This window comes from Rhinoderma darwinii, chromosome 5 (assembly GCF_050947455.1).
Source record: "Rhinoderma darwinii isolate aRhiDar2 chromosome 5, aRhiDar2.hap1, whole genome shotgun sequence".
Classification (NCBI taxonomy): domain Eukaryota; kingdom Metazoa; phylum Chordata; class Amphibia; order Anura; family Rhinodermatidae; genus Rhinoderma; species Rhinoderma darwinii.
Genome location: NC_134691.1, coordinates 341,983,494 through 341,999,261, shown reverse-complemented (window position 1 = coordinate 341,999,261; position 15,768 = coordinate 341,983,494). Strand labels below are relative to the sequence as shown.

At 51.8% G+C, this 15,768-nt stretch overlaps 1 protein-coding gene, 1 long non-coding RNA gene and 3 other non-coding genes across 6 annotated transcripts in view; all 5 read right to left on the bottom strand.

Moving 5' to 3' along the window:
• Positions 1–5,884: 5,884 nt before the first annotated feature.
• Positions 5,885–8,804, bottom strand: LOC142653089 (uncharacterized). 2 transcript variants are annotated; one of them, XR_012848046.1, is made up of 5 exons: positions 8,649–8,804; positions 8,229–8,300; positions 7,475–7,583; positions 7,150–7,258; positions 5,885–6,581 (listed from the first exon to the last, which is right to left on the bottom strand). It is a non-coding gene; the product is annotated as an uncharacterized LOC142653089 (long non-coding RNA). The 2 variants fall into 2 exon arrangements; XR_012848045.1 differs by lacking the exon at positions 8,649–8,804 and adding an exon at positions 8,384–8,409.
• LOC142654773 (small nucleolar RNA SNORA9) lies at positions 6,983–7,115 on the bottom strand. The gene has a single exon (XR_012849112.1). It is a non-coding gene; the product is annotated as a small nucleolar RNA SNORA9 (small nucleolar RNA).
• On the bottom strand, positions 7,307–7,439 carry LOC142654776 (small nucleolar RNA SNORA9). The gene has a single exon (XR_012849115.1). It is a non-coding gene; the product is annotated as a small nucleolar RNA SNORA9 (small nucleolar RNA).
• Positions 7,644–7,776, bottom strand: LOC142654774 (small nucleolar RNA SNORA9). The gene has a single exon (XR_012849113.1). It is a non-coding gene; the product is annotated as a small nucleolar RNA SNORA9 (small nucleolar RNA).
• Positions 8,805–14,806: 6,002 nt separating the features above from the next.
• The window catches only part of ANAPC15 (anaphase promoting complex subunit 15), a 27,873-nt gene continuing 26,911 nt past the window's right edge, over positions 14,807–15,768 (bottom strand). The window contains exons 5-6 of the mRNA XM_075827890.1: positions 15,357–15,491; positions 14,807–15,290 (exon numbers count right to left, since the gene is read on the bottom strand). Of these exons, the coding sequence (XP_075684005.1) occupies positions 15,243–15,290; positions 15,357–15,491 (183 nt within the window). The 3' untranslated portion in view covers positions 14,807–15,242. The remainder of the gene's footprint in view (positions 15,291–15,356; positions 15,492–15,768) is intronic.

The following is a 15,768-nucleotide window of genomic DNA, read 5'->3' as shown; positions in this document are numbered from 1 at the left end:
GGCAGTGCCACGTGTGATGTACATACAGGAGCCGGGCAGTATACAGAGGCTGGCAGTGCCACGTGTGATGTACATACAGGAGCCGGGCAGTATACAGAGGCTGGCAGTGCCACGTGTGATGTACACACAGGAGCCGAGCAGTATACAGAGGCTGGCAGTGCCACGTGTGATGTACATACAGGAGCCGGGCAGTATACAGAGGCTGGCAGTGCCACGTGTGATGTACACACAGGAGCCGAGCAGTATACAGAGGCTGGCAGTGCCACGTGTGATGTACATACAGGAGCCGGGCAGTATACAGAGGCTGGCAGTGCCACGTGTGATGTATATACAGGAGCCGGGCAGTATACAGAGGCTGGCAGTGCCACGTGTGATGTATATACAGGAGCCGGGCAGGATACAGAGGCTGGCAGTGCCACGTGTGATGTATATACAGGAGCCGGGCAGTATACAGAGGCTGGCAGTGCCACGTGTGATGTACATACAGGAGCCGGGCAGTATACAGAGGCTGGCAGAGCCACGTGTGATGTATATACAGGAGCCGGGCAGTATACAGAGGCTGGCAGTGCCACATGTGATGTATATACAGGAGCCGGGCAGTATACAGAGGCTGGCAGTGCCATGTATATACAGGAGCCGGGCAGTATACAGAGGCTGGCAGTGCCACGTGTGATGTATATACAGGAGCCGGGCAGTATACAGAGGCTGGCAGAGCTACGTGTGATGTATATACAGGAGCCGGGCAGCATACAGAGGCTGGCAGTGCCACGTGTGATGTATATACAGGAGCCGGGCAGTATACAGAGGCTGGCAGTGCCACGTGTGATGTATATACAGGAGCCGGGCAGTATACAGAGGCTGGCAGTGCCACGTGTGATGTACATACAGGAGCCGGGAAGTATACAGAGGCTGGCAGTGCCACGTGTGATGTATACACAGGAGCCGGGCAGTATACAGAGGCTGGCAGTGCCACGTGTGATGTACATACAGGAGCCGGGCAGTATACAGAGGCTGGCAGTGCCACGTGTGATGTATACACAGGAGCCGGGCAGTATACAGAGGCTGGCAGTGCCACGTGTGATGTACATACAGGAGCCGGGCAGTATACAGAGGCTGGCAGTGCCACGTGTGATGTATATACAGGAGCCGGGCAGTATACAGAGGCTGGCAGTGCCACGTGTGATGTATATACAGGAGCCGGGCAGTATACAGAGGAGGGCAGTGCCATGTGTGATGTATATACAGGGGCCGGGCAGTATACAGAGGCTGGCAGTGCCACGTGTGATGTATATACAGGAGCCGGGCTGTATACAGAGGCTGGCAGTGCCACGTGTGATATATATACAGGAGCCGGGCAGTATACAGAGGCTGGCAGTGCCACGTGTGATGTATATACAGGAGCCGGGCAGTATACAGAGGAGGGCAGTGCCATGTGTGATGTATATACAGGGGCCGGGCAGTATACAGAGGCTGGCAGTGCCACGTGTGATATATATACAGGAGCCGGGCAGTATACAGAGGCTGGCAGTGCCATGTGTGATGTATATACAGGAGCCGGGCAGTATACAGAGGCTGGCAGTGCCACGTGTGATGTACATACAGGAGCCGGGCAGTTTACAGAGGCTGGCAGTGCCATGTGTGATGTATATACAGGAGCCGGGCAGTATACAGAGGCTGGCAGTGCCACGTGTGATGTATATACAGGAGCCGGGCAGTATACAGAGGCTGGCAGTGCCACGTGTGATGTATATACAGGAGCCGGGCTGTATACAGAGGCTGGCAGTGCCACGTGTGATATATATACAGGAGCCGGGCAGTATACAGAGGCTGGCAGTGCCACGTGTGATGTATATACAGGAGCCGGGCAGTATACAGAGGAGGGCAGTGCCATGTGTGATGTATATACAGGGGCCGGGCAGTATACAGAGGCTGGGAGTGCCACGTGTTATATATATACAGGAGCCGGGCAGTATACAGAGGCTGGCAGTGCCACGTGTGATGTATATACAGGAGCCGGGCAGTATACAGAGGCTGGCAGTGCCACGTGTGATGTATATACAGGAGCCGGGCAGCATACAGAGGCTGGCAGTGCCATGTGTGATGCATATACAGGAGCCGGGCAGCATACAGAGGAGGGCAGTGCCATGTGTGATGTATATACAGGAGCCGGGCAGTATACAGAGGCTGGCAGTGCCATGTGTGATGTATATACAGGAGCCGGGCAGTATACAGAGGCTGGCAGTGCCAAGTGTGATGTATATACAGGAGCCGGGCAGTATACAGAGGCTGGCAGTGCCATGTGTGATGTATATACAGGAGCCGGGCAGCATACAGAGGCTGGCAGTGCCATGTGTGATGTATATACAGGAGCCGGGCAGCATACAGAGGCTGGCAGTGCCATGTGTGATGTATATACAGGAGCCGGGCAGCATACAGAGGCTGGCAGTGCCATGTGTGATGTATATACAGGAGCCGGGCAGTATACAGAGGAGGGCAGTGCCATGTGTGATGTATATACAGGAGCCGGGCAGTATACAGAGGCTGGCAGTGCCATGTGTGATGTATATACAGGAGCCGGGCAGCATACAGAGGCTGGCAGTGCCATGTGTGATGTATATACAGGAGCCGGGCAGCATACAGAGGCTGGCAGTGATGTATATACAGGAGCCGGGCAGCATACAGAGGCTGGCAGTGCCATGTGTGATGTATATACAGGAGCCGGGCAGTATACAGAGGCTGGCAGTGCCATGTGTGATGTATATACAGGAGCCGGGCAGCATACAGAGGCTGGCAGTGCCATGTGTGATGTATATACAGGAGCCGGGCAGTATACAGAGGCTGACAGTGCCACGTGTGATGTATATACAGGAGCCGGGCAGTATACAGAGGCTGGCAGTGCCACGTGTGATGTATATGCAGGAGCCGGGCAGTATACAGAGGCTGGCAGTGCCACGTGTGATGTATACGCAGGAGCCGGGCAGTATACAGAGGCTGGCAGTGCCACGTGTGATGTACATACAGGATCCGGGCAGTATACAGAGGCTGGCAGTGCCACGTGTGATGTACATACAGGAGCCGGGCAGTATACAGAGGCTGGCAGTGCCACGTGTGATGTACATACAGGAGCCGGGCAGTATACAGAGGCTGGCAGTGCCACGTGTGATGTACACACAGGAGCCGAGCAGTATACAGAGGCTGGCAGTGCCACGTGTGATGTACATACAGGAACCGGGCAGTATACAGAGGCTGGCAGTGCCACGTGTGATGTATATACAGGAGCCGGGCAGGATACAGAGGCTGGCAGTGCCACGTGTGATGTATATACAGGAGCCGGGCAGTATACAGAGGCTGGCAGTGCCACGTGTGATGTATATACAGGAGCCGGGCAGTATACAGAGGCTGGCAGAGCCACGTGTGATGTATATACAGGAGTCGGGCAGTATAGAGGCTGGCAGTGCCACGTGTGATGTATATACAGGAGCTGGGCAGGATACAGAGGCTGGCAGTGCCACGTGTGATGTATATACAGGAGCCGGGCAGTATACAGAGGCTGGCAGTGCCACGCGTGATGTATATACAGGAGCCGGGCAGGATACAGAGGCTGGCAGTGCCACGTGTGATGTATATACAGGAGCCGGGCAGTATACAGAGGCTGGCAGTGCCACGTGTGATGTATATACAGGAGCCGGGCAGTATACAGAGGCTGGCAGAGCCACGTGTGATGTATATACAGGAGCCGGGCAGTATACAGAGGCTGGCAGTGCCATGTATATACAGGAGCCGGGCAGCATAGAGGCTGGCAGTGCCACGTGTGATGTATATACAGGAGCCGGGCAGGATACAGAGGCTGGCAGTGCCACGTGTGATGTATATACAGGAGCCGGGCAGTATACAGAGGCTGGCAGTGCCACGTGTGATGTACATACAGGAGCCGGGCAGTATACAGAGGCTGGCAGAGCCACGTGTGATGTATATACAGGAGCCGGGCAGTATACAGAGGCTGGCAGTGCCACATGTGATATATATACAGGAGCCGGGCAGTATACAGAGGCTGGCAGTGCCATGTATATACAGGAGCCGGGCAGTATACAGAGGCTGGCAGTGCCACGTGTGATGTATATACAGGAGCCGGGCAGTATACAGAGGCTGGCAGAGCTACGTGTGATGTATATACAGGAGCCGGGCAGCATACAGAGGCTGGCAGTGCCACGTGTGATGTATATACAGGAGCCGGGCAGTATACAGAGGCTGGCAGTGCCACGTGTGATGTATATACAGGAGCCGGGCAGTATACAGAGGCTGGCAGTGCCACGTGTGATGTATATACAGGAGCCGGGCAGTATACAGAGGCTGGCAGTACCATGTAGTGGGGGCTGCTCTGTTATGTCTTGACTTTTTCCACTTATTTTAGCTGAAGTTATTTGGTGCCAGTCATAGGGTGAGATGTAGCAGAGTTCATACAGTTGCAGTGTGTAATATGTAGATTCTATGACTTATTATTTGGCGTATATGTCCACGTCTGTGTTCAGCACCTTCTCCTGTCGTGGTTTCCGCCACTTTTGACAGCAAGAATGACGCAACCAGCTACAAATACGTGGCCGTTATACAGATGACATCCTCACAATATGGACGGGATCCCTTGAGGATCTGCACCAATCTCATGCTGATGTCGGTAGCGCTATTCCTTCCATCTTTCTGTGGATTTCTGGTCTTGTGGAGACGACTCCCCGTCCATATGTCCCAGATATACAAATGGCCGTCATAAAAGGTTCCCCTGCTCAGGCCCCCACCTCCATGAAACGCAGACTCCAGTCATCCACACGGACAGACCATTATTTTGCAGGAGTCGGATCTGTGGCGATTGGCTGACCCATAGATAATTTTTTGGGGGCGGTATTACCGTATAAAAAAATGTTTTACCATTTTTAAACAAACAATTTTTTTAATGAGAAAGGATTTCGTTGAATTGTGCTCAATGTGGGAAAGTATAAGAGAGCACGACGTTCACTAAACCTCAAATTGGGGGCCATTTTTCCTGCGACGCGACTATGCGGTCCATGTATTACAGCGCCCCAGCGGGAGACATAACCCGACGTCTCAAGGACCAGATTTCCCAGCGTGAGTCGTTCATCAGTAATGGAGACGGCGATCTGCCCAAACCGGATATCACCCAAACCGCACGGCGTCGTGTTCATTCATCGTCACTGAATTTATTGCTTCTGGCTGAGAACTGGTCCAGTATACGGTGGGTGATACTCTGCGGCCGGCCGGAAAATCACAGCCATGCACAAGGCCATGGTCGTGTGCACGAGACCTAACTGAAATACTGGCCTATATCTCTACAATGATCGGGTGTACTGAAGTAACAGCCAACAGGAAATATTACAAGACAGCCCTAGGGGTCCTTCAAGGGTGTCTGCCCATATAAGGTATGGTCCTAAATCACATCAGAGGGATTCCCTGTGACTCAATGAAAGCCCCCCCTTCTCACTGAATGGCAAGATCAGCTTTGATGGCAGAATTCAAGGGGCTTTCAGCAGAGATCAGGTTTATTTGATCTCCACAGTTAGAGTCTGTATTACAACCATTGCTCTGCTCCGGATCGCACCGTCGCTGAAGACAGAACACGGGGGCCACACTTCTTAGTATTGAACACATGAATTCACAGCATTGGACCATTCCCGGGGCAGTCTCGATATGTTGCTGCATCGTGCGGCCCTGGTCTGTATTACAGCCATAACTATCCCCAGATCTAGTGACCGGAACTACCACCACCATCATCATCATCATCCATCTACATGTCAGTACAGACAACCCTCAGGTCATACATAAGTATACAAACCAAAAAAAACAGTAAAAAAAAAAATGAAACGACACAAAGATGTAAAGTCTTCAAGTTTATTAATCAAACCACAGAATATAAATCAGAGAAAGTAGAAACCGCGAGGACACGAATACTAGAAACGGAAGATACCAGACACGGTCTACGCGTCTCCAGGGATAGTAACGAACAACGCAGCGAGCGCCAAACCCACAGATCTCATCCACAAAGTAGACAAATAACTATCCAGGCGGGACAAGGTGCGGCCCAACAGCCCCCAGGGTCCTCCTACGTGTACTGGGACGTCTGCATATATTAGGTATGGGCCCCGACCACGTCACAGGAGTCCCCCCCCCCATGTCACTCATTGTATGCCGATCAGCGCTGCGGTTGCCGTGTTACAGGCGGCACGGGCTCTGCAATTAGTATTTTCGTCATGATCCGGGTGCTCCCTGCCCCTCCAGACGAGAACATGACAGTGTGAACAAGGCCATACAGCGTACCCAGGCCGCCAACAGCCCACACTGTACCCCAATAACACACAGGGGTCTCCCGTACAGCGGAAGAACCTGCCACCCCCCATGTATACTAAAGACATACTATTTCCTATAATCCCCGCTGTAATATTTTCCTTGACATTATGGACAACACCCCAGCGGCAGCCGACACGTTCATCATCATCGACGAGCGCGGTGCAGGCGCCCTGGGAAACGAGACTCACTCCCATCCTCCGCAGCCGCCTCCACCCAGACTCCTCCTCCTGCAAGAAAAAAAAAACGCGTGAGCGCATTCATAAACGGGCGACACGAGAACAAAAGTCGGCGAATATTGCAGAATCTACGACACTTGGAAAGGTCAGGAGGTGAGAACAGGGACTGTCTGCCCGACCATACACAGATGCAACTTCTTACCAGAGGACAACACCAGATGTTCGTAAAAGAAAAGAGAAATTAGGCAGGATCAGACTACACGGCTTGTTTGTAGTCTGTAACCATAGAGACGCACAGATCTGAATGGGAACTGCAGACACGAAACCGTAGGACGTTTTTATTTGTCTATTCGCAGAGTTGGACCAATATATAAAAAAAATTAAACACGCAGTGATACCAAGCAGGCCAGGAACAATCCCACCCCCTGTCATCACATAACCTCGGAGATATCACATGTGCGGGATTTCTATAACCTCCCCCCGGAGCAGCAGGGAGAGGCCTCAAACCGTCCCAGCGCTGATCTAGCAGAGTCTAAAGGAATGGACTGGACTACCACAAGCCCCACCATGCTGGTAGACCTGCGCGCGCACCACCGGCCTCCATACAGCGCCATCTTACCTTCTCCTTTAAGGAGCTCCTTGAGACAGACAGTCCTCCTGCGACCTCTCCGCACCGAGCACCTCTCCACTTCTACCCGTTATGCGGTTTTATTGCGTCACGGTGGATACTGGGGAGGGGGGGGATAAAACATGGATGAGAGGAGACGTCCTAACAAGAAGCTGCGGGATTTCTATAACCTCCCCCCGGAGCAGCAGGGAGAGGCCTCAAACCGTCCCAGCGCTGATCTAGCAGGGTCTAGAGGAATGGACGGGACTACCCCAAGCCCCACCATGCTGGTAGACCTGCGCGTGCACCACCGGCTGTCCATACAGCACCATCTTACCTTCTCCTGTAAGGAGCTCCTTCAGGCAGATCGTCCTCCTGCGACCTCTCCGCACCGAGCACCTCTCCACTTCTACCCGTTATGCGGTTTTATTGCGTCACGGTGGATACTGGGGAGGGGGGGGATAAAACATGGATGAGAGGAGACGTCCTAACAAGAAGCTGCGGGTGCGTGTGCGGGATTTCTATAACCTCCCCCCGGAGCAGCAGGGAGAGGCCTCAAACCGTCCCAGCGCTGATCTAGCAGGGTCTAGAGGAACGGACGGGACTACCACAAGCCCCACCATGCTGGTAGACCTGCGCGTGATGTCAGGGTCACATGACCAGCACTGAGCCATTATAAACACGGACTCGGCTGGAACGCCCATGATCGGACTAATCGCCATAGACGAACATGAACGGCAGCAGGATGGAGAGAATCACCGGCTATATACCGTTATATCTGATTATTTCTGCAGCGATGACATCACTACATACAGGTTATTACATCATCGATTGTAAGACTTATATGGGAACAAGTCTGGATACCTCCAATTACAGATCAAATATTTAGCGGAAGAAAAAGTAACCGGTCCAGAGATTCTATGTATCATCCCTGCCGATCCTTTATACTGGGTCACATGGTGTTCGTTACTCTACAGCTGGTGTGTAATAAGATTATGTACAGCCGATCCTTTATAATGGGTCACATGGTGTTCGTTACTCTACAGATGGTGTGTAATAAGCTTATAATGTACAGCCGATCCTTTACATACCAGGTCAGTAGTGTGGGAGCTGCTCTGCCTCCTCATGATCATCCTCTCCCGGCACAGACTCATCTGTAATACCTAAAAACAAATATATGATAACATACAAGAAATAAAGCCCAACCCCAACTACACCCGGGAGCAGCGCCGCACACCCGACTCACCAGCGCCCGACCGCGTGTAGACTGAGAGCTCCGACTTACCGGTCCAGCACTTCCTTCCTCCCGGCGATACCACTATTATCTCTGATTATAAACAGGCACTATCCCCGATACTCCCCAGCCCGGCGATGATACACACACATTTTATAATATCGTTCTGCGCGGAATTTGTATAAATCTGAGAAGTTAGCCGAGGCTGAGGAAGGGATGTGTGAGCAGTACCCCCCTCCGGGGAGCGAGAATGGTGCAGTCTGGATGCAATACTCACATTTGGCAACAGAGGGCGCACTGACAATAGCACACTCGCTGTAGATGTAGCAGGGCTGACGTGGGCGGTTAATATTTGGGGCTGCATTCGAGTCGTGCAACAAAATATGTGAGATTTGTCCGCGATTTAGGCTATGTGCACACACATTAATTACGTCCGTAAATGACGGACGTATTTCGGCCGCAAGTCCCGAACCGAACTCCATGCAGGGAGCCGGGCTCCTAGCATCATAGTTATGTACGATGCTAGGAGTCCCTGCCTCGCTGCAGGACAACTGTAACGTACTGAAAACATGATTACAGTACGGGACAGTTGTCCTGCAGAGAGGCAGGGACTCCTAGCATCGTACATAACTATGATGCTAGGAGCCCGGCTCCCTGCACTGTGTTCGGTCCGGGACTTCCGGCCGAAATACGTCCGTCAATTACGGACGTAATTAGTGTGTGTGTACATACCCTAGGGTATGTTCACACGGCCTATTTACGGACGTAAATCGGGCGTTTTTGCCCCGAATTACGCCCGAAAATAGCGCCTCAATAGCGCTGACAAACATCTGCCCATTGAAAGCAATGGGCAGACGTTTGTCTGTTCACACGAGGCGTATATTTACGCGCCGCTGTCAAATGACGGCGCGCAAATAGACGCCCGCGTAGAAGAAGTGACCTGTCACTTCTTTGGCCGTAATTGGAGCCGCTATTCATTGACTCCAATGAATAGCAGCGCTAATTACGGCCGTAATTGACGCGGCGTTCAAGCGCCTGCACATGCCGGTACGGCTGAAATTACGGGGATGTTTTCAGGCTGAAACATCCCCGTAATTTCAGCCGTTATGGACCCCCGCCGTGTGAACATACCCTTAGGGTATGTTCACACGGCCTATTTACGGACGTAATTCGGGCGTTTTTGCCCCAAATTACGTCCGAAAATAGCGCTGACAAACATCTGCCCATTGAAATCAATGGGCAGACGTTTGTCTGTTCACACGAGGCGTAATTTACCGCCCGCGTCAAAGAAGTGACCTGTCACTTCTTTGGGCGTAATTGGAGCCGTTATTCATTGACTCCAATGAATAGCAGCGCTAATTACGCCCGTAATGGACGCAGCGTTCAAGCGCCTGCACATGCCGGTACGGCTGAAATTACGGGGATGTTTTCAGGCTGAAACATCCCCGTAATTTCAGCCGTAACGGACGCCCTCGTGTGAACATACCCTAAATCGCGTCATGTGACAGGTCTCTATATGGTCACGCAAAAAATAAAATATAAATTGTGAGTCGCAGTCAAATCGCACCCCAAAAACAGTGGAGCGACTTTAAGGCTAGAGCCACGTATCCAAAGATCGCTGTGTACATCGCCGTAATATACACGGAGGAGTCCCATTATTATGACCGCCACTAATAGCCAGAGTGACCGGCGTGGGCAGCACGGACAGCAGTAGACGGGCGGGGAGTGATCAATAAGGTGCTGGTCGGTCTTGGTCGGGCTCTTCCTGTCGGACATTTCTCGCCGTGTGACATGTTGCATTGTCTGGAAGATTCCACCTGCCCCGGGGAAGACAGTCAGCATGTAGGGAAGACAGTCAGCATGTAGGGAAGACAGTCAGCATGTAGGGAAGACAGTCAGCATGTAGGGAAGACAGTCAGCATGTAGGGAAGACAGTCAGCATGTAGGGGGCACGTCATCTGCAGCGATGGATTCACACCCACATCGCTTCTGAGCCGTCCACATGGATGAGTGGCCCAGAGAACGTCATGAAATAATCCCCCAGACTATAAGGCCCAGTTCACACTGAGTTTTTTTTTACACAGAAACCGCATCGGAAAACGCGCCAAAAAACAGCCGAAAATGCCTCCCACTGATTTCAATGGGAGGCAAACACGTTTTTTTTACTGCTCGCGGTAAAAAGAAGCGACATGCCCTATCTTCGGGCGTTTACGCCTCTGACCTCCCATTGACATCAATGGGAGGCAGAGAATGCGTATTTCGTGTCGTTTTTGCCCGTGGCACTCAATGGGCGCAATCGAAAAATTCGGCAAGCGGCGTGCAGGCAGAGGAAAATCTCCCTCAAAATTCCAAACGGAATCTTGATGCAGAATTTTCTGCCTGCAAAAAACTCTGCGTGAACTCAGCCTATGGGTGCGTGCACAGCTCCGTAGTTTGAGACGTTTTCGAGTTTGTGTGTGAACGTACCCTTAGGGCGCACACGCTTACTAAAAAACGTCTGAACATACGGGGCTGTTATCAAGAGAAAACAGCTCAAGATTTTCAGACGTTTTTTATTCAAACTCGCATTTTTTACAGCTGTTTTTTTAGCGTCAATTAAAAACGGCCGCGCAAAAAAACGGTCCGTCAGAACAGAACGCCGTTTTTCCCATTGAAATCAATGGCCAGATATTTGGAGGCGTTCTGCTTCTGACTTTTCGGCCGTTTTTGGCCTTAAAAACGTCCGAAAATAAGCCGTGTGAACATAACCTAAGGGAACGTGCACACAAAATCAAAAACGCCTGAAGATTTTCTGCAGCTTTTTTTTTAGCAACTTGCGTTTTTCGCTGTGTTTTTTTACGGCCGTTTTTGGAGCTGTTTTTCTATAGAGTCAATGAATAAACGGCTCGAGACCTGCACTTCTTTTTCGCAGACGTTTTTTTAAGCAGCCGTTTTAAAAGACAGCCGCGTAAAAAACGCCCCATCGGAACAGAACGCCGTATTTACCATTGAAATCAATGGGCGGATGTTTGGAGGCGTGGATTCCGATTTTTCAGCCGTTTTTCAGGCAGTTTACGGCCAAACGTCCGAAAAAATAGCCCGTGTGAACATACCTGAACACTGGCGCCACCGGCTCGTGTTCCTCCAGCAATGGCTGCCGGGTGTTTTTTCTCTGATGTTACTCGCCAGACGCGCCAACCTCCATCCGTTCCACGAAGCAGAAAACGTGACCCATCGGAGAGGACGACCCTTCACCAATCATCGGGGGTCCAATTCCGATCCTGCCTTTTTTCCGCTGCCCCTTTATTACATAGGAGCAGTGACCGTCCGTCGGCTTCGGAGCCCCATACGCAGTCGGTTCGCTGTATTAGACCCCCGTCTGGTCACCCCTGGATGATTTTCACGGTGAGCTGCTCTTCTGTAGCGCGTCATTCGGCCCTCGCACACCTTCGTAGCCGACGTTCACCTCTCACATCAATGGCGCGTGCTGCTCCGCAGTTTCCACGTCGGTTATTCCCAATGGCGCCATTTGTCCACTCACAATACAGTCACCACAGCAGCATGCGAACAATCCACAAACTGCGCTGTGTGAGAAAAACCGACAACCTGGCCCGAAAGCCGATAATCAGCCCTTATAGCGACTCTGATAAATCGCCCATTACCCGGGGCAACAACGAGTGATATGTGATCAGACAGCCGATCCCACACCTTATATACCCACCAAGCCAGACCGCGCCATGGGCTACACGCTGCCAACAGTAGGAGGTGGTCATAATAATGGGACGTCACTGTGTACATCAACAAAACCACAACCCCAAATTGACAGTTGCAAGAAATCTATTAAGGCCTTGTTCACACAGCGCTAAAAAAAAACCAAACACTGACTGTAGTTGGTAATGGTATGGGGGCGCTGACTGTAGTTGGTAATGGTATGGGGGCGCTGACTGTAGTTGGTAATGGTATGGGGGCGCTGACTACTGTAGTTGGTAATGTCATGGGGGCGCTGACTACTGTAGTTGGTAATGGTATGGGGGCGCTGACTACTGTAGTTGGTAATGGTATGGGGGCGCTGACTACTGTAGTTGGTAATGTCATGGGGGCGCTGACTACTGTAGTTGGTAATGTCATGGGGCGCTGACTACTGTAGTTGGTAATGGTATGGGGGCGCTGACTACTGTAGTTGGTAATGGTATGGGGGCGCTGACTACTGTAGTTGGTAATGGTATGGGGGCGCTGACTACTGTAGTTGGTAATGGTATGGGGGCGCTGACTACTGTAGTTGGTAATGGTATGGGGGCGCTGACTACTGTAGTTGGTAATGGTATGGGGGCGCTGACTACTGTAGTTGGTAATGGTATGGGGGCGCTGACTACTGTAGTTGGTAATGGTATGGGGGCGCTGACTACTGTAGTTGGTAATGGTATGGGGGCGCTGACTACTGTAGTTGGTAATGGTATGGGGGCGCTGACTACTGTAGTTGGTAATGGTATGGGGGCGCTGACTACTGTAGTTGGTAATGGTATGGGGGCGCTGACTACTGTAGTTGGTAATGGTATGGGGGCGCTGACTACTGTAGTTGGTAATGGTATGGGGGCGCTGACTACTGTAGTTGGTAATGGTATGGGGGCGCTGACTACTGTAGTTGGTAATGGTATGGGGGCGCTGACTACTGTAGTTGGTAATGGTATGGGGGCGCTGACTACTGTAGTTGGTAATGGTATGGGGGCGCTGACTACTGTAGTTGGTAATGGTATGGGGGCGCTGACTACTGTAGTTGGTAATGGTATGGGGGCGCTGACTACTGTAGTTGGTAATGGTATGGGGGCGCTGACTACTGTAGTTGGTAATGGTATGGGGGCGCTGACTACTGTAGTTGGTAATGGTATGGGGGCGCTGACTACTGTAGTTGGTAATGGTATGGGGGGCGCTGACTACTGTAGTTGGTAATGGTATGGGGGCGCTGACTACTGTAGTTGGTAATGGTATGGGGGCGCTGACTACTGTAGTTGGTAATGGTATGGGGGCGCTGACTACTGTAGTTGGTAATGGTATGGGGGCGCTGACTACTGTAGTTGGTAATGGTATGGGGGCGCTGACTACTGTAGTTGGTAATGGTATGGGGGCGCTGACTACTGTAGTTGGTAATGGTATGGGGGCGCTGACTACTGTAGTTGGTAATGGTATGGGGGCGCTGACTACTGTAGTTGGTAATGGTATGGGGGCGCTGACTACTGTAGTTGGTAATGGTATGGGGGCGCTGACTACTGTAGTTGGTAATGGTATGGGGGCGCTGACTACTGTAGTTGGTAATGGTATGGGGGCGCTGACTACTGTAGTTGGTAATGGTATGGGGGCGCTGACTACTGTAGTTGGTAATGGTATGGGGGCGCTGACTACTGTAGTTGGTAATGGTATGGGGGCGCTGACTACTGTAGTTGGTAATGGTATGGGGGCGCTGACTACTGTAGTTGGTAATGGTATGGGGGCGCTGACTACTGTAGTTGGTAATGGTATGGGGGCGCTGACTGTAGTTGGTAATGGTATGGGGGCGCTGACTGTAGTTGGTAATGGTATGGGGGCGCTGACTGTAGTTGGTAATGGTATGGGGGCGCTGACTGTAGTTGGTAATGGTATGGGGGCGCTGACTGTAGTTGGTAATGGTATGGGGGCGCTGACTGTAGTTGGTAATGGTATGGGGCGCTGACTGTAGTTGGTAATGGTATGGGGGCGCTGACTGTAGTTGGTAATGGTATGGGGGCGCTGACTGTAGTTGGTAATGGTATGGGGGCGCTGACTGTAGTTGGTAATGGTATGGGGGCGCTGACTGTAGTTGGTAATGGTATGGGGGCGCTGACTGTAGTTGGTAATGGTATGGGGGCGCTGACTGTAGTTGGTAATGGTATGGGGGCGCTGACTGTAGTTGGTAATGGTATGGGGGCGCTGACTGTAGTTGGTAATGGTATGGGGGCGCTGACTGTAGTTGGTAATGGTATGGGGGCGCTGACTGTAGTTGGTAATGTCATGGAGGCTCAGACTGTGCCCCTCTCGATACAACCTTGCATACACCTCTGTGCGTGACCTGTTGCCACAGATATATTATACATGTGGCCTTTCTTGCTGCTCCACCTTTGATGTAACCCTCCCCCCACACTACGGAATGTCCGGTGGGGGGGGGGGGGGGGGGGGCTTGTAGGTCTTCTGGCTACTGATTGCCACGAGGACCCCGGCTTCTTCATTAAAGGAGTTCTCCGGTTTTATGTAAATAAAGTGTAATAATTGTATCCTGAAAAGGTTAGTTTTCCTTCCTCACTATCTTTAAGATCTTTGCTTGCTGTCAGTGAATGGGAACACCCAGAGCCATTACACTGCTGACATAAGCCCAGAACGAATCATCTTCCTGCCAGTGATTGTGACGACCATAATAAATAATTCCACATCCGATGACGTGAACGCGGCGAGAGGTAAAAAACGAAGACACATTTATTGTAAAATCAATAAATATCATCACACATAATAACCGCGTTCACAAGTTACAACCCCCCCGCCCTCGAGCAAAAAAACAATGGGGGACCCCACCCCATCTGCTCAATGTTCAGTAATAAATATGAGGGATCCACCCCCGGTCTATCCGCACGCCGCAGTCCCGGGCTCATCTGTACAGGGACCGGCGCAGCCAGCGGAGATTTATTCCGGTTTCCTGCTGGGATCCGTTCCTGCGTCCTGAGGATTTGTCCGTGATTTAGAGCCGGTCCAGCGGCGCAGAGTCCCTCTGGTTCTGTATTACGGAGCTGCAGGCGCTCGGGGACAATACCGCCATAATACGACATCCGATAGGGACGCGTGATCCGCTGACAGTAGACTCCTGAACCCTCCCCCGTCCTCCGCAGGAGCCTCAGATCATCCACTGGTCCTGGTCCTGCTCCGCTCCCTCCATGTCAGCCTGAAAACGAGAAATCGGTCAGTGACTCCCAGCGTGCGGCGAGCGCAGGATCGGCCGTCCACTCACCTCAATCTCGCCGTCATCCGGAGACTCGTTGTAGTCATTCATCTCATCCATGTCCTGCATGTCCTCGTCATCCTCAGAGTCTTCCTCACTGTCCTCGTCATCCTCATCGTCCTCCTCTTCCTCCTCATCATACGGCTGACAAACACAAGGGGGCGCCATTACTATCATACAGCTTTGCGGTTATACTGGACGCCGCTGCTCAGCGGCCGCTGCTCTCCGTTGGGGGAGCTCCTCGTAGGGCAGGATTATCCACGGTGGACGATCCTTTAGGAGTCTCAGGGTCTGACTCGTCCTCATGAAGTATTTCACAGTATAAATCTACATGGAATGCCCTGCTGTACTGCATCGTGGGAGATGTAGGGTTTTCACCAGGACTATACAACAGACTAGTGTTCAGAGTATAATGGAGCTT